Consider the following 27,115-nt stretch of genomic DNA (forward strand, 5'->3'; position numbering starts at 1 on the left):
ATTGTTTCCTTTATTTATTTTAGATTGAAAATTTTCCTAATTTTACCGAAAAATCTGAAAAATGCATGTTTTGTATTCTGTTCCTTTTGTTCTCTATTTCGATTTTTGATTTTCGAATTTTTTGTTTTCAGAAAAATTAGTAATAGTAGTGATTGTTATATTTTATTTCACTATCTTGTGCACTACTTTTTCAAAAATTATTCATTAACCTACTTATTTCAAGATACAAGTTTTCCATCGGAAGAACTGAAAAATAGCTTCAAAGATGCACGAAAGTAAGTTGAACAAACTAAAAAAAGGGGAAAATAATTTTTTATTTTTTATTCTTGAATTTAGTTTTTACTTTCTAATTTTGGTATAATTGTTTCGAGTTTTTATTTTGTATCACGAATGACTATTATAAAAAATAAGGTTTTTTAAATTTTTTTTTCTTTTTCTCTTCGGTGGTGGGAATTCATAATTTTAATTTTTAAAAACATTAGAACACAACTAAATCTGCATTTCTTTTTTTTTTTATTTTAGATTACGATGACTGTTCGATTATTGAAGAAACTGCGGACGTTCCAATGCAAGTCTTTAAGATGGACAATAGAAATGTTGCACAATTAATAATACCAAAAGCACAACAATTGACGGGAAGAAAGGCAAATGGAAAATTTACTTGTCTTCAATGTGGCAGGTCGTATATGCGTAAAGATTCATTGCAAAGACACGTTCACTGGGAATGTAATAAGGAACCGCAATTTCAATGTCCATTTTGTCCGCAACGTTGTAAACGTAAAGCACATTGGCTGCGGCATATTCGACGTCAGCATGAAAATGAGGCTGATAATATTGAAAAATTGGCTAAATATATTCCCAATGTTAACTTTAAGTAAATTTAGTAATTTTTCGATTTTTTTTTGTTTTTGTGAAGAATTTTCATAGAAAAAAAATTTCTTAAAAAGAATTGAAATTTGGACTTTACAAAATTGATATTATTCTGTTGTAATTTGAATTTAATTTCTAGTTATAAATAGTATTTTTTTCTCTTTTCATGAATTTTTGTTTACACTTTTTAATTACACAAATTTTTTTTTTTTTTTTTTTAAAGTGTAAGCATATATTATGTAAGCGTCTGTTTTTGAACATATTTAGTATTTAATTACTGCATTTTACAATCATGCGGCATAATTTTTATTTTCAGTATTCAACCTTATTTATACTCTATTAGAACGTAGTTTTACCGTATTATAATTATAAGTATTTGTGCCTTTAAAGAATTGTGAAAAAAAAGTTTATGAAAAATTAACGTTGTTGCAAACATTGCACATTTAAGAGTTAAACAACTATCACTTAAGAAAATATAAAATATTCGAATAATATTTTTTGTATCACAAGTGCGCCGAGGAAAATATTTCATTTTGATAACAAGACATTTTAGGAAACATAAAATAAAGAAAAATTAAAAAATAAATAAGAAAATAAATAAGAACAAATAACAGAACATAAATATAAATAAATATTTTAGAGATAAAATAAAGAAAGCGAGTTTGTAGGAAGCGTCAAGCGGATAGAAAGAGACAGAGTGTGCCTAACGGTCCCGTTTCTTTCTCTCTCAGCGACGCATGCGCGGAAATCACGATAAGCAAAACTGCGTTTGCGCTACTATTTTCTACTACGAATTTTAGATGAAGTGGAAAATATTTTTTTGCGGCATAAAAATATATTTTTGTACAATCAGCAAAAATGTTTTGTATTTTTTTTCTCGTCAAGACGAAATATTTTGCTCTAAACAGCAAAATATCTTATAAGAATATTACATATTATAAGAAAATTATATTTTCTTGCAAAAAATGTAGAATTATTTATTGATTATTTAAATACATACAAAATAGGATTAGTCTATTTTTGTAGGTAATTTTTCTTCAAACTTGGTTTACTTTAATTTTTATGTGAAATGAGTTGACATTTATTTTATAAGAAATAAAAAGAAAATGATGTACTATTCTAATTTTTTGATTAATTTTCAGCGTGTTATTTAATGAGTAATTATGTATTTGCGTGTGATTATTGTAGAATATATCGCATAATTTATATTTTATAAGATCATGAATTTTTCAGGAGAGAGCATTTTTGATGTGAAAAAAAATTGCATTTCAATATCGGCGCCTTTTAATCTCTATTTCTCTGCATTTCTAATTTCACAGCAGTATTACTCGCAAAATACTGTCTTCCCCGTATCGAAGAATCTTTTCTTATTTTTGCTTTTGACATTTTTTCTGCTTCTTCATTTTATTCTAGAGAAATCTCCATTTAAAAAATTTTTTTTTCTCTTTACTTTTGTTTTCTATTCTTTTTTTCTTTCATTTCTTTCTTGTTTCTTGTTTTTCTTTTCTTTACTGTTTCTTATTAATTCTTTATTATTATTATTTTTTTATTTTATTTTTTATAATTTTTAATATTTTTTTATCCTTTTTTTCTTTCATTTTGTTTTTCTTTTCATCAAATTTTCGTTTTTCTTTTCTTTATTTTCTTCAACTTTCTTCAATATTTTTTTTTTATTTTTTACAACTTTCGTTTTCTTTACTTTCTTCAACTTTTTTTCAACTTTTTATTCTTTTCTTTCTTTAGATTCTTTCTAATTTTTTTTCTTAATTTTTTTAACTTTTCGTTTTTCTTATTCTTCTTCAACGTTTTTTTTTTCTTTATATTTTTAAACTTTTTTTTGTTTATTTTTTAAATTTTTTATTCCTTTCTTAATTTTTTTAACTTTTCTTTTTTCTTCTTTTTTACTTTCTTCAACGTTTTCTTTTACATTTTTAACTTTTTTTTGTTTATTTTTTTAACTTTTTATTCTTTTCTTTTTTTATGATTTTTTCTTTTCTTAATTTTTCTAACTTCTTGTTTTTTCCCCTACTTTCTTTAATTTTAGTTCTTTTTTTCCTTTTTTCAACTTTTTTTTCTTTTTTTTTTATTTTGTTAACTTTTTTCCTCCTCTTTACTTTTTTTAACATTTTTTTTCCTTTTCTCTTATTCTTTTAACTTTTTTTTTCTTTTCCCTACTTTTCTTAACTTTGTTTCTTTTCTTTCATTTTTCTTAATTTTTCGTTTTTCTTTTCTTCACACTCTTCACATTCTTTAACTTTTTTTTCTTTTTATTTTTTTCCTTTACTTTCTTTAAGTTTTCATTCTTCCCATTTTTTATTATTTTTCTTTTTTCCTTTTCTCCACTTATTTTAACTCTTTTTCTTTTTTTCTTTTTCTTTTAACTTTATTCTTTTCCTTCTTTTTTCAACTCTGCTCATTTCTTTTTTCTTTCTTGTCGTTTTCGTTTTCTTTTTTTCCTTTTCTTCTTTCTCTCTTTTTTCTCATCTTTTTTTTCTTTTTTTCATTTCTTTCTTTTTTTTTGTTTTTTTTTGTTTTTCTTTTTTCAATCACTTTTTCTCGACTTGACCACTATTTTTCTTCGATATTGGGGAATAGGCATGTGCACTAACTTATATCTACGCTCTGTGTATATATATTTATTATACATTTGTATAGAGCCTACAATTTTCATTGCTTTTGCGCTTCGAAAGGAACAGCCAAACGGAATACTAAAATATTTTACAGAAACTGATCATGAAAACTCACGAGGCTTTTGAATATTCTGGAACTAATTTAATCGCTCCTCGCACTGTTCCTTTCACAATGCGCGGAAATTGCTCTTCCAAAATCTGAAGCTCATTCTAGCTGCTTGGGGTTTTTCAAAGTAAGAACAATATACACATTCACCTTTATACTTTTCTTTGCATTCAATTTTTTATTTTCTCTCTCAGTCGAGCACAAACGTTGATTGATGAAAATATTCGTTTCACACTTCATTGCGTATACCATTTTTTATTTATTAATTAATTAATTTATTTTTATTCTTTTATTTATTTTTATTTTTTAATTAATTAATTTATTTTTTATTCTTTTATTTATTTTTTTCATTTTTTATTTTTTTATTTACTGTATTTTACTATATTTTTTTTATTCACTATATTCTTTTTATCTACCATATTTTACTATTATATTTTTTCTGAGGATTTCAAATTGAGACAAAAAAAAACGTATCAAAATGTTGCGAAGCAACGTTTTTGATCGGTTTTTTGTCTCAATTTTGATATTCTTAGAAAAATTGTAATATTTTTTTAGGGAGAAGAGAAATATTTTATTCAAGCAAATAAAAGTTTTACTCTCGCGTAAATTTTTATTTAAATTTAATTTAAATTTCGTTTTAATTTTATTTAAACTTCGTTTTAATTTTATTTAAATGTTATTTGAACTTTTCTTTGTTTGAATAATTTTTTTTGTTATTTTGACTGAAATAAAAAATTTATTTGAAACAAAAAGTATTCATTGGCTTCGAGTAAAATATATCTTTTAAAACTTATTTTGTATTCAATCAAAATTATTATTTTTAATTGAAAAATATTTTTTGGTTGACTCTATAAAAACAATAATTATGTTTTTATCAAATATATTGTTTTTACAGTGTAAAAAATATTGTTTTTATTGTGTAAAAAAAATTTTTTTTTAAATTAGAAAAATTTTGTAATTTTAAAAAAAAGTTTCGTTCAATTTCGCTGCTATTAATTTCTATTAGTTTCTATTAATCTTCATTAGTTTTCATCAATTTTCATCAAACAACGTTTACACTAGAAATTTTCTTTTGAAAAATGAGAAACTTGAATCCTCCCGAAACATTAATTATCTGAATTTTTATTTTTAAACTGTGGGAAAAAATCCAGTTTCTCCCTTTTCATACAGAAAATTCTCTCAATTTCCAAAGGGCTCTATTTTTTCTCTATTGTTACTTTTTACGAAAAAAAAACTATTTTCGCTATTTTTAAATTTCTCATGTAATGTGACGCCCAAAAGAACCTAATTTTAGTTATTAAGTTTTATTTCTATTATTAGTGTAGATACAAATTTTTTTTCCTATTATTAATTAATTTCACCTATTATGAATTAATTTTACCTACTATTAATTAATTTTACCTATTATGAATTAATTTTTCCTACGAAGAATTTTAATTTAATTACAATTATTAATTTGATTATAATTTTAATTGTCTGGATGGATTTATAAATAATGTTTGTCAATAAAAAGCTGGAAACTATGTTCCAGCCGAGGACCTGAGCATCACAGGATTAAAATGGGCAGCAGCTTGGCAAAGATGGAGTGCAGTGCCGTCAATAATGTGGCGTTCGGGCGGTAGTTTGGGTAAGAGTCTTGGTTCTGGATCATCATCACCCGAAGGTTTCAATTGTCCAGCATGTGGTCGTGTCTACAAATTAAAGAGCAGTCTTCGTAATCACCAAAAATGGGAATGCGGTAAAGATCCACAATTTCAATGTCCCCATTGTGTTTATCGGGCTAAACAAAAAATGCACATTGCCCGTCACATGGAACGTATGCACAAAGAAAAAATTTACAAGCAAGAGGAGATTGTCTAGTACAACAGCCAAATTCCAATTTTTTTTTTTATTTTCACTATATATTATATATAATATAATATCTTAGGAATTTTTTATAATATTTGCGAAAAATATCCCCCCTTGTAAAATAGTTTCCATAATAATTGTTACGAAAACTGAAAAATGTTCAAAAAAAAAGAAGAAGAGGAATCAACACAGACGGAGCGAAGTCAACATTTTATAATCTCAGGTTTTTTCATTTGAAATTGAATGCATGTGGCTGAAGTGTTGGGAAAGAAAAATTTTTTTTTCTTTTTTTTACTTGCAAGAAATGATTTTTTTGGTCTTTTTGTCATTTGATAGTGACAGGAGAGCAGAGAAATGGAGATGCAATGTTATATAATAATGTTTTGCTTGAGTTTTTTGAATGACGTATTTTTGCCCTTATTATTATTATTACTAGAATAATATAATATTTTTTTATACAAGTAGTTGTTTTAAGCATCGAGATACCGATGTTACGAGAGACAGTGTCGATTTCCCGCTCGGGGCACTTCATTATTTTTTCATTTCCAGTGGGAAATTTTTAGTATTTTTTTTTTGAGAAGGTATTGGTTGCTTGAAATTTTACCGTATAACGGAAAACTGCAGGCAATAAACTGCAAAAATGATTATTTTTAATAATAAAATTAGTAAATTTACTATAGAAACTGCAGTGATTTAAACTGCATAAAAGTAAATTAAATTTTTTTTAAAAATATATTAAATTTAATAAATATGTAATTAATACTTCATTAATACTTACTATATTTTATTCAAAAATTGGTAAAAAAAAATTTTATTTTGGAAGAATTACAGTTGGAATTTTTAGAAATAATTCAATTTCAAAAAGTTTTTCATTTAAATTATTTAAAATTTTATAATTATTGTGAAAAAATAAATAAGAATATGTTTTTAAATTATTTTTTTAACAAAAAATATTGAATTTTTGAATAAATTAGGTTAGGTGACGTCAAAGGGAAAAAAAGTAGTGACGCCGGGGAAAAAAGTCTCGCGCAGGCGCAAAGCGGCTGCGCGAGACTTTTTTCCCCGGCGTCACTACTTTTTTTCCCTCTCCTACTATTTTTCAATAGTAAATAAATATATAAATGTAACGCCCTTCTAAAAATACCAATTAAACTTTGTAAAAATTAAAAATTACAATTTTCAATTTTACTTTTAAAAAATGGGAAATTGAAAATTGAAAATTTCAATTTTACTCTAAGAAAATTGTAAATTAAAATTTTCAATTTGACTGTTTTAGAATTGAAAGTTCGAAATTAGGATTTTACTCCTTAAAAATAGGAAATTGGGAATTGTAATTTTCAATTTTTTTCTCAGAATTCAAAGTTTCAATTTTACTCTATGAAAATTGTAAATTAAAAATTTCAATTTTACTTTTAAAAATTGTAAATTTTAATTTTAATTATTAATAATTGGAAATTTTAGTTTTATTCTTTGAAAAGTGTAAATTAATACTTCAATTTTAGATTAAAAAATTGTAAACTAAAAATGTTAATTTTTATTTTTTAAAATTCGAGATTTTAATTTTACTTTCAATTTTACGTTTTAAAAATTAAAAATTAAAAATTTCAATTTTAATTTTTAGTAATTGAAAATTGGTAAATTTTAATTTTATTAATTGAAAATTCAAATTTCAATGTTAATAATTAAAAATTAAAAATTGGAAATTTCAATTTTAATAATTGAAAAGTAAAATTTCAATGTTAATAATTAAAAATTAAAAATTTCAATTTTAATTATTCATAACTGGAAATTGAAAATTTCAGTTTTATTCTTTGAAAAGTATAAATTAATACTTCAATTTTATACTTTAAATTAGAAATTGAAAATTTCAATTTTAACTTTTGAAAATTGAAAATTATAAATTTCAATTCTAATTTTTAATAATTGAAAATTAAAAATTTCAATTACAATTATTCATAACTGGGAAATTATAAATTTCAATTCTATTTTTTAATAATTGAAAATTGGAAATTTCAATTTTAATAATTAAAAATTAAAAATTTCAATAATTGAAAATTATATGGAATATTAAAAATTCTAGTTTGATTTTCTGAGAATTGAAAATTTCAATTTTACTTTTAAAACATTTAAAAATTGATAATTTGAATTTTACTATTTGTTAATTGAAAATTTTATTTTTTTTCTATGAAAATTGTAATTTAAAAATTTTAATTTTACTTTTTAAAAATTGGAAATTTCAATTTTACATTAAATTTTATTTTTTGAAAATTTAAAGTTATAAATTACAATTTTAGTTTTTAATAATTGAGAATTGGACATTTTAATTCTAATTTTTGATCATTGGAAATGGAAACTTTAAAATTTCAATTTCATTTTTTGAAACGTATAATCTAAAATGTTAATTTTCCTATTTGAAAATTGTTATTTACAACTTTCAATTTTCCATTTTTAATAATTTTCCATTTTAAGTAAATAAATAAATAAATAAATAAATAAATAAATAATTAAATATCGGAAATTCTATTTTAGTTTTTGTAAATTGCAAATTGAAAATTTTAATTTTACTTTTTGGAAATTGAAAATTTTATCTTTACTTTTTGGAAATTGAACATTGAAGATTTTATTTGTCTTTTTAAAAAATTAAAAATTTTGAGGAAATTTTAGAAATTTTAATTTTACTTTATGTAAATTGGAAATTGAAAAATTTAATTTTTACTTTATGTAAATTGAAAATTAAAAAATTAAATTTAAAAATTTTCTTATTAAAATTTTCCCTTTTGCAGTTTTTCCGCCTTTTTTAGAAACTAAAATTGACAATATAAGGCACGATGAAATTATTTCTTTTTCCAAATTGGAGAATCGAGATAGAATATAGTGATTTCGGATTGGTGATTACGGAAAGTCTGTGATAAATACGACAGAAAATTGTCTGCTTTTTTCTTTTTTAAGAATGAATGGAGGTGTTTTTTATATAATTTATTTTTAATTTTTTGGCTTTAGAGAAAACTATACCGGTGATAATATAGTTAGAAAAAAATTAACTCTTTCGTTTTTTTTTATTAGTAGATTAGATTTTATACTTATTATGACATTAAATCAAAAAAGCTTTCTTTATATGTGATACGCGCAGCGCAAATATCAAAACTTTTTAGAATCTCATTTTTTTTTAAATTCCAAAATTATAATTAACAACTGAGTATTAGTCATCGTGCCTTTATTTTCATCAATTTTTACAATTCTTAATTTTTAATTTCGAATTTCTAATTTCTAATATCTAATATCTAATGTTTTACATTCTGATCAAAAATAAGAATTTTTTTTGAAAAAGAAGTAAAAACGGATTTTTACTTTTAAAAAGTCTAAATAAATGAAAATTACCTAGTTTTTTAAAAAAATAGGTAAAAAAATTTTTGTTTTGCAAATACATATTTCAAAAGTATTTGAATATTGAAAATATTCAAATATGAGAAATATTAAAAATATTCAAATATGAGAAATATTAAAAATGAGAAAATAATGAAGAAATATTGAAAATGAGAAAATAATGAAGAAACATTGAAGATGAGGAAATAATGAAGAAAAAAGTGAAATTAAAAAAAATAAAGCAGGATAGCCCCGAGTTGGATTTGAGACCACCTGTAAATCGGAGCTCTTCCATAGCAACCATTCTGGTCAACACTGGTTCCATAATTTTAAAATGGACGTTTGCCGTGCACGTGTGGTCCACACCAGGGACACAAGATGCAAAACTAAATATTTATATAAACAGACTCTTCTCTATATTCTTCCAGATGAAAAACAATAGCTTAAAACCTTCCCTCCTCGATCCAACTTTTATTGTAATTTTATAAAGTCGTTAATTGTATAATAATTAATAATATATTTCAAATGGAATTTTTTTTTTTTATTTCAGCGTGAGAGTATAAATATAGAAATATTTTTCATATTATCCATATATAGTTTTTTATGCCACTGTAGTTTTTAATTTTTTTATTGTAGTCATATAATAGAATGTGGTTTCTTTACCACTAAATACGAGTCAATATTTTTTTACATTCTCATTTCTATACTGTAATTTACATTACAATGCTGTTTTTAATTTTTAGCCATACAATCTAATCGCCAAGAATTTTTTTCTATAGAGTGTAATAAATATTTTTTATAAATACGCGTGGCTGATTAATTTTGCGATCAATTTTTTTTTTTTTTTTTGACAATCGGAAAAGTGAAATTATTATACTATTGTAATATTTAATTGGATTTTACTTTTTGAAAATTGAAAATTCAATTTTATTCTTTGGAAATTGAAAAATTAAAGATTTTATTTGTCCTTTTAAAAAATTGGAAATTAAAAATTCCTATTTTAATTTTTGAATATTAAAAATTATTTTAGTTTAACTTTTTGAGAATTGAAAATTTTAATTTCACTTTAAAAATTTTCAAATTGAAAATTTTGTTTTTACTCTTTGAGAATTGAAAATTTTTATTTTACGTTTAAAAAATTGAAAATTAAATATTTCAATTTTACTTTTTGAGAATTGAATATTAAAATTTCAATTTTAATTTTTGAAAATTAAATATTAAAAATTTCAATTTTACTTTTTCAGAATTGAATATTAAAAATTTCAATTTTTCTTTTTGAGAATTGTAAATTTCAAATTTTACTCATTGAAAATTGAAATTTAAAAATTTTAATTTTCAAAGCGTAAAATTTGAAATTGAAATTTTCAATTTTACTTTTAAATAATTGAAAATTTAAGTTTTACATTCGAAGGGGAAATTCAAAATTTGTTTTAATTTTTTGAAAGTAAATTGAAACGTTGAATTTCAAAAAATTAAAACAAATTTTAAATTTCCCCTTCGAAAGTTGAATATCAAAAGTTTGAATTTTTCTTTTTTTTGATAATTGAAAATGACTATTTTATTTTTCCAAAATAATTCTAGTATAATAATTTCTTTTTCGATTGAACGAACTGATTTTTATAATTCCATAGCAAATGCGTCAATTCAGCCGGAAGTAACTTTTGTGATTCTCAGACTGTCAACATATTATACATATGATTAATTTTTTTTTTATCATAGAAATCAACTGATTTCTATAATGCATTTATTTATATTTATACAATTTATAATATGAAGAAAAAAGACTTTTTTAAACTTTTTAAGGATAATAACAAATAACAATGTATTGCGTACAATTTTTATAGTATTATACACGATCTTTACGAATATAAGCAGCTTTTTTTTTAAATAAATAGTGCGTATGAATTCGTGTGAGTATGTTAAAAGAAAAATTGCAAAAAGTTGGATTGAGGGAAAAATAATGTGCCAAGAGCCGAGTGCAGTATTAATTTTTTTTTGTGTGGAATATTAATTTCTATCGCTATTTTTATACACTTTTTTCCCCCTATACATATCCATAGAGACAGAATCAAATGAATTTCAAACTCTCTAAATTTTAATCAGTAAAAATGTTTACTAATTTTTATTTAGTGACTGATTTATTTTTGCTTCTTAATTAGTAAATTTTATTAATAAATTAGTAGAAATTAGTAGAACTTTACTAATAAATAGTAATTTCTAAAAATTTAGTAAACTATTAATTAGTAAATTTTACTAATAAATGGTAATTTTTACTAACGTTGTAAATTACTAATTAGTATTTTCTACTAACGTAGTAAATTACTGATTAGTAAATTATACTTATAATTAGTATATTTTACTAATGAATTATAATTTCTACTTACGTAGTAAATTACTAAATTATTGATTCTTTAAATAGAAAGATTACTAGTTATTAGTAGAAATAACTGTTTATTAGTAGAAATTAATATTTATTAGTAAAATTTACTATTTATTAGTAAAATTTACTAATAAGTAGTAATTTCTACTAATAAATAGTAATTGTTTCTCACGTAGTAAATTACTAATTAGTATATTTTACTAAAAAGTAGTTATTTATTAATTAATAAATTTTACCAATAAATAGTACTTTCCACTAATGTAGTAAATAACTATTTAGTAAATTTTACTAATAATTAGTAATTTCTACTAATTTAAAACTGAAATTTACTAATTTAAAAGCAAAAATTCAGTTACTAAATATTTTTACTAATTCAAATTTAGAGAAAATATTACAGATCTGTGTAAAATATATTATATTATATTTTGCTAATATAAATTAAATAGCAGTAAATAAACAACATAAATAGCGGTACAATAAATAGAATTTCTATTTTATATTTAATAATATAAATGTATGCTGATACTCTTTGGCTCTCTGGCAAAATTGTCCCATATTCCTAAGCCACGCAAATCGCGTGACACGGCCGTCCAATTTTCCATACTGTAGACAATATTTATAAAAAAAAAAAAACAAACAAACTAAACTATAATATTCATAATCTACTCATAATAATCATTATAAGACGTAGTCTTTAAAACAAAAAAAAGAGCGATGCGACGACAGGTTTATTTTTTTTATTTTGCTAGGATCGAAATGCAATTTCGGTTAATTCGTCTATTCACAATATTTTTTCTTTTTTTTCAGATCAAAATATTTGTTATAAATATTTAAGATTTCTAAAATCTTATTATTTTTTAGATATTTTTATTCGAATATTAGGAATTTTAGAGGGAAAAATAGCTTTTTCTGGTCAAACCAGATTTTTCTTTGAAAATTTATTCGTAGCGTTGAAAGAAATTAATAGATTTTTCTAAATAGATTTTTTAAAATTTTTTTAAAATTCTTTTTTTAATTTTTTTTAATTATTTTATTTAATTTTTTTAAATTTCTTTTTAAAAATTTTTTTTAATTCTTTTTTTCAATTGTTTTTTAATTCCTTTTAAAAAAATTTTTTTTAATTTCTTTTTTTAAATTTAAAAAAAATGGTTTAAACTTTTTTTTTTGATTATTTTTTTAAAATACTTTTTTAATTGATAGTTTCGTTTTCAATGTTTTTAGGGTGTAAATTTCTCATGTGTTGTTCGGGTCAATATTGTGAATCGATGATTTTTGTCATGTTATGTATAGTTCGTTAGGAGATTTTATTATTTTTTTCTAAATATCTTTTTTCAATTTTTGTTTCTGGGTTAATTGTTTAAGAAAAAAAAATTTATCAAAAGTTGTATTTGCAAAAATTTTCTATTTATAGAAAGAATTTTTGTTTTTTTTTGTTTACATAAAAAATCGGTTCAAAAATAGTTGGAAAGAATTTGAAAAAAAATAATGATCTCTGTTAAATTGAAGGCAACTCAGTTCGTTATACAAAGTGCAGTTTTGCGGAAAATTGACAAAAAAGAATTCTCATCACATTTTGTAATAATTTTCTTTTTTTATTATATTTTATTTTTATTATATTCTCACTCTTTTTATTCCAAGATTTAAAAAAATTTTCGTATTTTTTACCAAAATTTAAAAGAATAATTTCGAAACAATAGAAATTTTTTAAAAATTATTAAAAAAACTATTAAAGAAAAAGTTAAAATAAACCAAATTTTGTTTCGTTGAAAAAAAAATTTTTTTGTCAAGAAATGTTTGTTAATTTTTCAATTAAAAATTTTTTGTTAATTTTGCAGTTAAAAAAGCAAAAAGAGTCACATTTGAAAAAAAATATATATAAATATATAAAAAACATAAAAATGTAAAATTCCCGATATTTAATGTGATGTAAATTCTAAATTGCACATTTTCCGCAAAAAAAATATTAAGGGTTACTAAAAAATTCTGACTGAAGTCCGAGGACCTCTGTAGTTTATGAAATAACAGAAAAATGAATCAAATAGTTTAAAAAAAATAGTAATGATGACAATCGTCGATGACGATGATATTAATTATATATTATTAATCGATAAATACATCGACTCGATATACATATAGAAATATTATATAGTTATTCGATATATATAAATATATAAAAAAAAATTAATTATAGTGCCTCACGAGGCCTTAATACATGATGGTGATCTGGAAATATTTTTAATTTTTCAAAAAAAGAAAAATTAACGGTGAATTAATTACGTCGCACTCGCCAAAACGGGTCATCATCATGTGAACGGAGATTATTAGATTTTAGTATAATTACTAAATAGTTAAAGATTAATTAGACTTATGTGAAAAATTCGAGATAATCGAAAAGGCAGGAAAGAGCTTTATTAAAATTGTTGACATTTTCAAAAGAGAAAAAAATTATTTTTTATGCCATAAATAGTCGAAAAATTGTTTTTATTGAAAATAATAAAGAAAAATATATAATAATAAATAAATAAATAGTAAAAAATGAAAAAAAATGGTTGAAAATGAAAGTTTATTGATTAGATGACGTCAGAGGGGAAAAAAGTCTCGCGCAGGCGCAAAGCGGCTGCGCGACTCTTTTTTCCCCGGCGTCACTACTTTTTTTCCCCTCCTACTATTTTCTAATAGTAAATAAATATATAAATTTGACTCCCTTCCAAAAAAAGTACCAATTCTAGTTTTTGAAAATTAAAAAAAATTTACAATTAAAACTGTTTAAGAAAATAATTGAAAACTTTTCTTCTGAAATTGTCAAAAATTTGTCAAAAGTCCATATCAAGGCTTTCGAGATGTAAAATGTCTCAAAAAAGAATTTTTTTACACGAATTGAAATTTTTCAAAAGCGTTAAACTCAAAAAAAAAAACTAACACAAAAACGTGTTTAAAAAATCGAAGAGAAAAAAAATATCAAGGACCATTTTATCATATTCTTTTTATTCGCAAAAAATGAAAAATCGCTAAGAGACTAAAAAACGTGCCTTGGAAATTTGTTACAACGATATATTCAGGTCTAATCTAATCGATAAGTAATTCCAGTGCTAATTATTATCATAGAAAAAAAATTCTAACTATCAAAAAAATCTACATTTATATATAAATTTCGATAATTAGAAATCGCGATTCGAAAAGAAAAAGATTTTTAAGAAATTAAAAAAATATTAACGAATCGCGAAAACCTAAAAGGCAATTATATAAATATTGCTATAAAAAAAAGAACTAAAATAGTTTTCGTCAAAATTGCGAAATTCGCTCGATTTTTGATACAAAAAAAAAAATTGAAAATAGAGCTAAAAATTTATTCATTTAATAATTGGTTCTCGTATCTTAATTATTGAATTATATACACGAGTATAATTTGGCTTTAATAATTACAATAATTACGATATAATAAGATTGCGATTAAAAAATGAATTTATTTGTAATCATTATATAACAAAAGAAAATTGTTAAAAAATATTTAGGTGTCGGATTGGTGGAATGGGAAGAATCTAACAGAACTATAAAAATTTGATTATTCTATATTAAAAAAATGGAAAAGAAAAAATTACAAAAAAAAATTATAAACGTGATTTAATCCTTATTATATATTATTCAAAAACAGCGAAACAAAATTTATTTCGCTTAAAATTATAAAAAAAAAAAAAAAAAAAAATTCGGTTTGGTTACTTTATGGATTTATATTATGCTTTTTATGAATTAGGCTTATGATAGTTTTTCCATCAATGCGATTTATAAATCGTTAATTATACTCGACGTAATTAATTAATTTGTATTGTGTAGAATCTTATTTCAATTTTTTTGGTGTGTTTTTAAAAAAAAAAATTTTATTGAATAATGTATTTTTATTTTGTAAAACACACCGTTTTATCGTGATATTTAGGCGCTAAATTTATTTTTTTATTTGAAATGAAATTTTTTTTTTTTTTTTTTTTTTATAATGTTTTTATATTTTAGGAAATCGAAATTTATTGAAATAAAAGTGAGACAATTGGAGTGAGAAAAGGCGCATCGCCATCTAGGTATCTTGAGAGATACAGTGCTTTATTTGTTCTGTGATGTATAATAGAATTTGTCTCTTATTATATATTGTAGAAGAAAAAAAGTTAATTATAGTGAGAATTGTGCGATGAAGTGTCTTGTTCTATAAAATAGAATATGGACGCAATAAAAAATGAGAAACGAGCGAAAGGTATTTTTTTAAAAGTATTGAAAATTTTTTTTTTTATTATTAGATTTACTTACTATTTTTTGGCCATAATTAGTAAGTGAATAGGGATAGCTTTCTAGATATTTTCTATTTTTTCAATAAAATCGAAGAAAAAAGTTTCGATTTTTCTTTTTTGAAAATTTAAATTTCGAAATTAGTTAATAATTTTTTTTTCGAATTTTGTCCTGGCCTTAAGAAATTGATGTTAAGTTTTAGATATAAAACGTTTTTTTTTTTGAAAAAAATGGTTTTCTCATCACTGCCAAACGTATATTTTTAATATTTAATTTTTACTTTTACATAAAATTAGCTTTCTATCGTTATAAGGAAAATTATGTTTTGAATTTCATTTTTAAGAAAAATTATAGTGATTACTAGATTCTATACAGAAATTTTGGAAAAAAAAAATTTTACGTCGAGTGTATTTATACAAAATTATTTTTTTTGTGTGGGGGAGTGCGTTTTCTAAAACATTGTTCTGGATTTCGTCCACCGATCCATAGAAAGGAAAATATTTCATGGAAATTTTTTTTTCCTTAAAATTATTTTCTGAAAAAAATTTTTTTAATAAAAAAAAAAAAAAAATAATTGTTATTCCGAGTAGTAGATTATTTTGAAATGTGAGAGCCTTGTGTTAAGTGCCTTCAAATACGACTTAGATTTTAGGCTTAGAAAAAGAGAGGCGCTGGGCGCGTTCAGCTGTGAATTTTCTAAATGGTATTAATATTAAAAAAAATAAATAAATGTAATCAGTGCTCCAAAAGTACGGAAGAAGAAATTTTTTTTGCAGTTAAGAAATTTAAAAGTAGAAAACAAAATCCTCTCCAGCGAGTGCAAGAAAAAAAAATGTGCAATTCTTTCGTGTTATTAAATAGTTTTAAAAATTTGTTATTCATTTTTGTTTCGTCGAAAGGTTAAAAAAAATTATGAGAGGAGGAATTTAAGATGGAAATTTATTCTTTAAAAACGCTCGTTTGAGATGAGATTTTAAAAATTTTTACTATTAATTTATTCCGTACTTTTGAAATAATTTACAAGTAGAAAAATAGAAGTAGAGGACGCGAGTTTATAGGAAGCGTCAGGGCGATAGAAAGAGACAGAGTTTGCTTAACGTCCCTCCCCTCTTTTTTCTCTCTCTAACAACGCAAGCGCGAGCGTCACTGCGCCTGCGCCACTATTTTCCACCAATACGAGTGGCGCGAGCGCAGTCGCTTCGCGCATGCGTCAAAACAGAGAGAAAGAAGAGGGGACGTTAAGCACTTGCTGTCTCTTTCTATCGACTTGACGCTTTCATCTATTCGTACAAAATCACTTCCTTTTTTTATTTCTCCATGCATTTAAATCTCAATAAAAATTTGTTTTTATTCGAAAATAACCTCCACTAGTTTGGCAATTTTTTTATGTTCTACTAGGATCATTCTGATTATCATTTTAAACAGCCATTTATTATACACTATTATACATATGATACAATAATTAAATGTAAGACTCGATAGATCTACTGCGTATGTTTATGTATTTGCAAAAGAGCCTATTTTTATTTATGTTCCTGTTTTTAGTGACTGTTTTTTTTCACAGGACTCGTCGAATCATTTTATTTTATTGAAGACTGTACCTCATATTGAATATTTAAGTAATTTAACGAATGGTAAACGCCTGATGAAATCTGATAGTTACTGCTCTGAAATCAGGTGATTACTATAATTAAACCGGTGATTACTGATTAATAATTAATTATTATTTAATTATTTTTATTTAATTAAAATTAATTATTGTTTAATTATTTTTATTTAATTAAAATTAATTATTATTTAATTATTTTTATTTAATTAAAAATAATTATTATCTAATTATTTTTATTTAATTAAAATTAATTATTAATTAATTATTAATTATTGATTATACAAAAAAGCACGATACTCTTATATCCATTCATCATTCGATTGTACAGAACATGAATGATTGCGAATCATAAATAATATCTAATTACGCTCAGCGCCTCGATTATATAAAGAAAAAAAAATATTTGTATTCGTAATAATTCTTTTCGCCATGTATTTGCCAACGAACGATTATTTTTTTTGTCTTCATTTAATATTATATAGAAAAAAAAACAATTATATACTCTCTACAAATAATGATAATAATCTTTCTAGATTATTTTGCTTTTTTTGCTGTGAAAATATTTATATACTCATCATTTCATTACGACAACTTCGATTCATATTTCTACGGATAAAATTAATTTCTTTTTCAATGAATTTAATTAATTTCGGTTTATTTAATTAATTTAATAAATTTAATTAATTAATGATTATTTAAGATTTTCGCAAAATATTATCATTCCATATTTTTATATTATGTTTTTGTGTAACGTTTTTTCTGTTTTGATTTTCAAACATTCCATCGATTTAATTTTTTCATCTGTAGACAATCTTTGTATACAATTTAGAGCAAAATAAAGTCTAGAAAGGCAAAAATTCCTTGCCCAATGATTTAAATCCTGTAAACACAAAAATTTTTTCCTTAAGGTAAGGTTTATTTTTTCAATTTTGTTACTTAAAAAATAACGCAAATTTGTTTCTATTATACTGACTAGTTTGTTGTTTTTTCAGGTGTTCCGGACTGTAAGCGAACAAGGGAGGAAAAAATTCAAGAACAAAACTGGAAAATACCAAATGTACTGAATTACTTTAATAAAAATTTAATAATAATATTTATTAACATAAATTTAATAAAAATTAATTAACAATAATGATAATGATGATAATGATACTAATGATAATAATAATAAAAATAATAATAAGGAAAGAAAAATTGTTCGTTCGAAAAGAGTTTTTCGTTTTTTTTATCTTGTATTTAAATTTTATTTGTTTATTATTATTTATTATTTAATTATTTACATAATAATGTACAATTTTTGTTTTTCAGGTCAAGTTACAGGAACGACTTTTCTGAAGAAAAATTCAAAATTATTTCCACTCACAAAAATGGATTCTATCAATTTTTTTGTGTGGAAAAAATTTGCAAAAAAAGAACAAAATTGCAAAAATAAAAAATCCTTTTTTTAACACTTTCCGTTGTTCCACTTTCCACGAATGGTTTTCTTTGAAACGATTAAAACAACCATAAACACCACACAAACCATTTCATTATTCCTCATTAAAAAAAAAAAAACCTTCGGAAAAAAAATATTACCATAACTTTTTGTCAGTGCAAATAAAATTTTTTTCCACTAACAAAAAATTAAATTTTTTCTTCCAAAGAATCTCCAAAAATGTCCATTTCTTTTTGCTCGTTGTTGCTAGCTTGAAAAAAAAAATTTGAATGTTTTTTTAGCATGGCCCGCGCCGTAATGTGAAGCAGAGATTTTTTTTTTTTGCAAAAAAAAAAGAAAAAAAAATCAAAAGCTCTCGCTGCGAATAAAAAGTTTTTGCGCTTGCCCTTTTTTAATGGAATAACATATATTTTTTTTTTTTCATTAATGAAGGACGATTTGGGATTTTTTTGTCTTTTAGGATTTTTCGCGAGCCTCGGATGGAATGCTGATGGAACAAGAAGAATTTCAAGGAATTCAAACGATGTGCCAGCGCCATTGGCACCGCAGAGACGAGCGCGACTTCATTGTCCATCGCATCACGTGAGCCGAAACAATAATCGACCAATAAATATTTCAGCGCTCGATCGTCGTCATAATTGTGCACGCTGTGGTAAAAGTTATAAAAATGCCTATATTTTGAAGCGTCACACACTTTATGAATGTGGAAAGGCGCCATCGTTCTCCTGTCCACATTGTGCTTTCAGCTCCAAGTATGAGAGGAATCTTAAGGCGCATATTAATCATCGCCATATGGATGTTCAATCGCAATCCAGTGCCACTATTAATCAGCGAGCCTAGAAAACAAAAAGAATTCAAAAATTTTTTTTTTCTTGAAAAATTTTGAATAAAAAAAAATTATTATTATTACGTAGTAATGAGAGAACAAAAATTTGAATCTAATGATTTTAGTTGAAAAAATTACATCAAGTTTCAGGAGTTTTTGTTTTAAAATTTAATTAGTGAAAATTCGAATTAATTTTCGAATTGGGGAAATTTTTTACTAATTTCTTGTCGATTAGAAAAAAAATACTGATGTTTTGGTCACTTCACTAATTTCAGTCATTTTTTTCTTTTCTAGTAAAATTTAACTGAAAATCAATTTAAAATTGAGTCAGGTATCAGTCATTTTTGGCAAATTACGAAATTGTCAAATATTTCTGTCATTTCACTTATTTCAGTCATTTTTTTCTTTTCTAGTCAAATTTAACTGAAAGTCAAATAAAAATAATTCAAGTATCAGTAATTTTTGGTCAATTACGAAATAGTCAAATATTTCAGCCATTTCACTGATTTAACTTATTTTTTTATTGTCTAGTAAAATTTAACTAAAAATCAATTAAAAATGACTCAAGTATCAGTCATTTTTAGTCAATTACGAAATTGTCAAATATTTCAGTCATTTTCACGTCACTAAAGTGAAAATCATTGAAAATCCGTTAAAAATGACTGAAAATAACAGAAATTAGTCATTTTCACTTATTTCAGTGATGCATATTAAAAAATTTTAGTTATTTTTAAATTATTCAGTAAATTTTCACTGAAAATCAGTTAAAATTTATTGAAAAATCAGTCATTTTTCACTGATTAATATAATAAAAAAATAGCCAAAATTTTTAATATGCGTCAGTAAAATCAGTGAATTACAATTGAAAATCAGTTTAAAATGACTGAAAATGACTAAAATCAGTCATTTTAACTGATTAACAGAAGTTAAATAATTAAACAATTAAAAATTCTAAAATTTACTAATATTTCAGTCGTTTTTAACTAATTTTCAGTAAAATAACTGAAATTATTTCAAAGCGTCACTAAAATCAGTGAAAATTCACTAAAAATCAGTTAATCATGATTGTAATATCAGAAATTTTTTGCTAATGAAAAAAATACTGATATTATAGTCATTTCACTGATTTTAGTATTTGTTTAATTTTTTAGTCAAATTTTGACTGAAATTACTTAAAAAAAATAAAAAAAAAAAATGACTGAAAATAACTATCAGTCATTTTCACTTATTTCAGTGACGCATTTTAAGAATTTTAGTTATTTTTCAATTATCCAGTAAAATTTCACTGATAATCAGTTTAAATTACTCAGATATCAGTCATTTTTTACTGATTTTAGTCAATTAAGAAAATAACCGAAATTTTTTAAATGCATCACTAAAATCAGTGATTTACAATTGAAAATCAGTTAAAATGACTAATAATTACTAAAATCAGTCATTTTAACTGATTATCAGAGGCCAATTAATTGGACATTTAAAAATCCTAAAATTTACTAATATTTCAGTCGTTTTGAACTAATTTTCAGGAAAATAACTGAATTTTTTAAAAAGCGACACTAAATTCAGTAAAAATTTACTAAAAATCAGTTAAATATGATTGTAATGTCAGTCATTTTTGATCAACTAAAAAAATACTGATGTTTTTAGTTATTTGACTGATTTTAGTAATTTTTTTATTTTCTAGTAAAACTTCACTGAAATTATTTAAAAATGACTGAAAATAACTATCAGTCATTTTCACTGATTTCAGTGACGCTTATAAAAAATTTAACTTATTTTTCAATTATCTAGTAAAAATTTCACTGATAATCAGTTTAAAATTATTCAAATATCACTCATATTTCACTGATATTAGATAATTTAAAAAATAATAGAAAATTTTTAAAGGAATTACTAGAATCAGTGAATTATAATTGAAAATCAGTTAAAAATAACTGATAATTACTAAATCCAGCAATTTTAACTGATTATCAGAGGCCAATTTATTAGGCAAATAAAAAATTCTAAAATTTACGAATATTTCAGTCGTTTTTAACTAATTATCAGGAAAATAAATAAAAATTTTTTTTTAGCGTCACTAAAATCAGTGAAAATTTACTAAAAATCAGTAAAACATGATTACAATGTCAGTCATTTTTGTCCAACTAAAAAGTACTGATGTTTTAGTAATTTTGATTTCAGTATTTTTTTTATGTTTTAGTAAAATTTGACTGAAATCAGTGAAAAATGACTGAAAATAACTATCAGTAATTTTCACTGATTTCAGTGACGCTTATTAAAAATTTCACTTATTTTTCAATTATCCAGTAAAATTTCACTGATAATCAGTTAAAAATTATTCAGATATCAGTCATTTTTCACTGAGTTTAGTCATTTTAAAAAAAAATTACCGAAATTTTTTAAATGCGTCATTAAAATCAGTGAATTATAATTCAAAATCAGTTAAAAATGACTGAAAATGAAGAAAATCAGACATTTTAAATAATATTTAGTCAAATTGACTGATAAATTAAAAAATTACTAATATTTTAGTCCATTTTAACAGATTTTCGGTGAAACTAATTTTTTAATTATCCAATCAGTAAAAAATGACGGAAATTAAAGTGAAAAATGACTTCTATTTCGATCACCTGATTTTCAGTGAAATTTCACTGATTTTAGTGACTAATTTTAAAGATTAAACTTATTTTTTTTTTAATTTTCCTGTGGATATCAAATTGAGACAAAAAACGAATCAAAAATGTTGCGAAACAACTTTTTTTGATTCGTATTTTGTCTCAATTTGATATCCACGAGAAAACTCTAAAATTACGAATCAGTGAAAAATAAGTGACAATATTTGAATAATTTCCCACTGATTCTCAGTGAAATATTCGACTGATGGAATTTTTGAGAATAAAATGCCGAGTATAAAAAAATCAGTCATATTTTACTGATGTAATTTTTTGGAAGGATTGATAATTTTCTTGACATTTTATATTTTTGAGAATTCAGTTTTTCAGGGCAGAAATGACAGAAAGTAGTAAAAAATTTATCACCAAAATGAATTTTTATTCTAATTTTCACTAATTTAAATTTTTTAAATTAAATTAAATTTTTTTAATTAAATTTAATTTTTTAAATTAAATTAAATTTTTAAAATTAAATTAAATTTTAAAAATTAAATTTAATTTTTAACAGCAAAGATTTTGATTACTAGTAGGTTTATAAAAATATACCACAATCTTGTGGTAAAGATTACTATTCAATAGGCTAACAATTACCACAAGTGTGGTAAAAAAATTTTTCTTTATTTTCTCTTACATATTTAATAACATGTGCCAAAAAAATATTCGAACAAATGAAAATAATTTTTTATTTACTCTCAATTATATATGGTTGAAAAGTTTTTTTTTATAATTAAGAATTTTAAATTGAGAATTATTGGAAAAATACCATTTTTCTGGTTTATAATTTATATATATATAAAATTAAGCCAAATGGTTAAAAATAAGTTTAACAATATGTTTAATAAGGTGCCATATTTTTGTGTGTTCTATAATATACCATTTAACATGTTCTTCCCAAATGCGCCATAGCAACCACTTCTCCAAAGATGATATAGTGCTCTTTTTTGTATTGATATCGTAACAAAAAGGACGATTAATATTTACCTTAATTTTATTATTATTATTATTATTATTATTATTATTATTATTATTCGCAATAATTAATATTTTCATGGATATTTTATTATTATTATATTGATATTATAATATTATAATTTTATAATTATATTGATTTTATAATATATTATAATTATATTAATATTATAATATTATAATTATATTATATTAATTATATTCATAACTATATTATTTTTATTCACAATTAATATTTACTAATTACATTATTTTTTTCTTCTACAAAGTTTTTTTTCCATTTGCATGCAATATTTTTGAAGAAGAATTTTTCTTTTACGTTAAAAATTATGAATTACAAATTATAACCGAAAATTTGTAATAATTAGAAAAGTTTTGTTCAAATTTCGTGCAATGAGAAACGAATTACTTGCATTTTTTTGAATTAACAGATATTTTCGAATTTCGATACAATAGTCAAAATGACTAGAGTTTTTGAGTACCTACACTCAAATATTAATTTCAAATCGAAATTCTTCATTTCAATGACGGAATTTTCGTCATTTCAATCCATGACGATTTATTACTTTTATATTTTTTAAATTTTAATTTTGCTTTAACTGTTTGAAAGCATTTTTTTTTCTAGTATCTAAGTATATTTTGCATAATCAAAAACAAAAAATGAGCCAAAACGTGACATCACATTTGTTTTTCATTTACAAAAATTACAAAATGTAAATGAAAACGAATTTTTGAAAATCAAATAATTCAAATTTGAATCTGTGACAATATTTTACCGGGGAGTACCTCGGGTGTTGTGTCGATTTGATTTTCTGCCTTAGATTTAATAATATAATTAAAAATTAATACAATAGAAGTTGACAGTTAGTGATAGAAATTTACTGCTAGAGAGAGAAAGAGAGAATTAAAATTTTTTGAAAAAAAAAAATTTTTTAAATTCGTGGATATTTTTTTTTTTTGTATTTATAAATAAATTCGATGAATAAATTCTGTATTTATTCTCGTTTATTGATTTATTCTCTCCATTTATTTATGGAGAGAGAATTTTGAAAATAGTGTGCCATTGTTTTTGCAAATGTGCACGAAGAGCTAGTATTTGTTGCCTCCCTGAAAATAATAATAATTGATGATGCGATATATAAGTTTTTTAGAAATGAAAAATGAAGAAATAAAAAAAAATGATTGTTATGATTAGAAAAGACCTTTGAAATATATGTTATTAAATTTTTAATCGATAAAATTTGTTACTCACTTTCTTCTAAATTTTGAAAGTTGAAATATATTTTTAACTATTTTATATACTTGAGGAATTTTTTTAAAATCGAATTCTTCTTTATTTTTAGAAATAAAAGTAATACCTGATTTTCGAAATTTGACCGTAAAACAGATATCACTTTTGAAAAATGAAAGAATTTCGAAAATTTACTTTTCAAAATTGAATCTAAATTCAGTTTTGAAAAGTAATTTTTTTGCTTTTGAGAAATATTTTGAAAAATTTAAATCTAACTTTTGAAAAAAATGAAAAATTACTTTTGAAGAAACTTTTGAAAAATTACTTTTGACAAAATTCACCTAATGAAGTGAATGATAATTTTTCTAAATAATTATTATGTATAAAGGAAAAAGTTGTCTTCGAGGTCTTTTTGTCGGTATATAGAAAATAACAGAAATAAGTGATTTAATTATTTTTATACGATATAAGAGATACAAGGGCATAGGTGAATAATTTCTTTTATTGATAAATTAAAGAAAAAAAAAAAGAAAAAATAGCGACAAATTATAAAACGACGAATAAAATTTTTAGTGATTAAAATAGAACGGATAGAGACACATTCAAGGAATCAAATATCTCGATGCAACGAAATCCAAAAATTATAATAAAAAAAAAAAAAATCCCCTATTTTAGCTTTCTATATAATAGTGCTGAATAGTATGTACGATACGTTTAAATTTTAGTCAGTACAAGAATAATATGACGTAAAGTAGACGAAAAATTAAACTTTGCATTTGAAATCTTCCCATCAATTTAAAACAAAAAAAATACTTTTTTTTCAATTTTAGTAAATATTAAAAAAAAATTTTTTTTTAATTCTACTAAATATTAAAAAGAAACTATTTAAAAATGTCTCAAAGAACAAAAATTTATTATTTTTCCCCAAAAATTAATTTTCCCAAGAAAGATTCTTTCACTAATGAATTGAAAATCCAGAAATTTTCATTTTCATGAATTTTTTTTTTTTTTTTTTTCATGAATGAATTTTGAAAAGAAAACGTATTATTTTTCCCAATAAAGATTCTTTCACTAATAAATTGAAAATCCAGAAATTTTCATTATCATGAATTTTTTTTTTTTTTTTCATGAATGAATTTTGAGAAGAAAACGTATTTACATATAATTATTTTGTAATAGATTTTGAATTAAAAGTGCATTTTTGAAGAATGTCAAAGACTTTTTTTTGATTACATGACAGTGATTAAAATTTAATTTGGAATTGTCTAGTCGTAGAATATGCCTAAAAATAGGGCGAAGAATGCCCAAAAAAATAGAGAATATATTTAAAAATCAAAAAAAAAAGTTATATAAAAATATATATTATATACTATTATGTAAATTATGCAATAAACATTTATAAATAAATTGTAATTTTTAAGCTATATTCACTGCGATCTGTATAATGTGAAAAACGAGTTCTAACTTTTAAAATTGAAATCTTGGTCAGGTGAATGATAAAAGGAATGTCTGAAGGACATTAAAAATTCAAAAATACTCTTTGATGTAAAATATTAACAGTGTTTACAAATTAAAATATGTAAAATATTTTACAGTTTGTAATGTAAAATATTTGCACTTGGGAAATATTTACAATTAGGAATGATTTGAAAAACACTCTTTTTGAAAATTTTTTTTTTTTTTTAAAAGAACTTCCGATCTACAATTCCTAATGAAACTTTCTCTTCTATTCACCGGCCAAGAGGAAACTTTAGCTCTTAAAGGATTAAAATTTCTTGTTCAACTTTCTCCTTCTGACTCACAAGAGCATTTTAACGGGCATCATAATTATACTCTGTGTATCTAAGTATCTAATAAAAAAAACATCTTTTAGCTAACTTTAAAAGTAGGACAAACAGTTATTGATTCTCAGACAGTTATATTTGACGTGAAAAAGTGTTTACGCTAAATTAAGCGGGAAACAATTTTTGTAAAAATAATTTTCCAAAGGAATTTTTTTCTTCGGAAATGAAAATGAAAGCGTAAAGTAAAGAAAAAGAAAATAACTGTCAAATAACTGAATCTTATCCTTAGAGCACAAACTTTTGTGCTATTTCTCATAGACGTTAAAAATGTTTCACTCTCTGTAAAAAAAAAAATACTTTTTATCTACTCTTACGTAGAATATTTATCTTACTGTCAAAATGTATTTGTCTTGCCAAAAAATTACCTTCTAATCTCTATATTCTACAAAATGACTTTATACTATTTAGCTAAAAAAATGTGGCCAAAGTAATTTCTATTATTCTTCACTTTGTTAAAAAAACCACTCACACGTCTTTTCTTCCTCTAAACTTCTTTGTGCCAAAAAAAAATTTGTGCTACTCGCAAAAATATTCTCTTACCGTAATATTGAATCGACACTGCTATAAAACAAAAGACCAAGATTTCTTATATTTAACAAACTTCTTCTCTTTTTTTCAAACAAGACCTTCTCATTTTTAAAGAGAATGTAAAAACAAAATTTTTTCTCGAAAATCGTACAAATATTTTTTCAACAAAAAAAAACAAAAGTAATTATACAGGGTCGATACAAATTGTAGTAGGAGACAATACGTCTTCCAATTTATCAAAAAAAAAAAAAAAAAAATCCCAATTGTGGGACATAATTCAGGTTTGAGGGAAAAACATAAAAATATAAAATACCAAAGGGCTAATATGCAAAAACAAAAGAATAACTCCAATTACGAAGTACTTTTGCACTTAAACCAAAAAAAAAAAAAAAAGTTCGAAGCACAAAGACTGATGCGTACGAAGTGAGACATTATTATTACTGTATAACAATATTATGAATTACTGTGGAAACTGGAATATTATATATTATAAAATAATTATAGATATATTTCTAAACGCAGAGTTATAGAA

The 27,115-nt window shown here is 22.9% G+C and overlaps 1 protein-coding gene across 1 annotated transcript; it reads left to right on the plus strand.

The window, feature by feature from the left end:
* The first annotated feature begins 265 nt into the window (after nt 1–265).
* LOC122500608 (zinc finger protein CKR1-like) lies at nt 266–19,353 on the plus strand. The gene is made up of 4 exons (XM_043609618.1): nt 266–275; nt 523–807; nt 5,138–5,422; nt 18,974–19,353. The coding sequence occupies exons 1-4, from the start codon at nt 266–268 to the stop codon at nt 19,351–19,353; spliced, it is 960 nt and encodes a 319-aa protein (XP_043465553.1).
* The last annotated feature ends 7,762 nt before the right edge of the window (nt 19,354–27,115 follow it).

Source organism: Leptopilina heterotoma, unplaced genomic scaffold, assembly GCF_015476425.1.
Source record: "Leptopilina heterotoma isolate Lh14 unplaced genomic scaffold, ASM1547642v1 Lhet_19, whole genome shotgun sequence".
NCBI classification, from domain to species: Eukaryota; Metazoa; Arthropoda; class Insecta; order Hymenoptera; family Figitidae; genus Leptopilina; species Leptopilina heterotoma.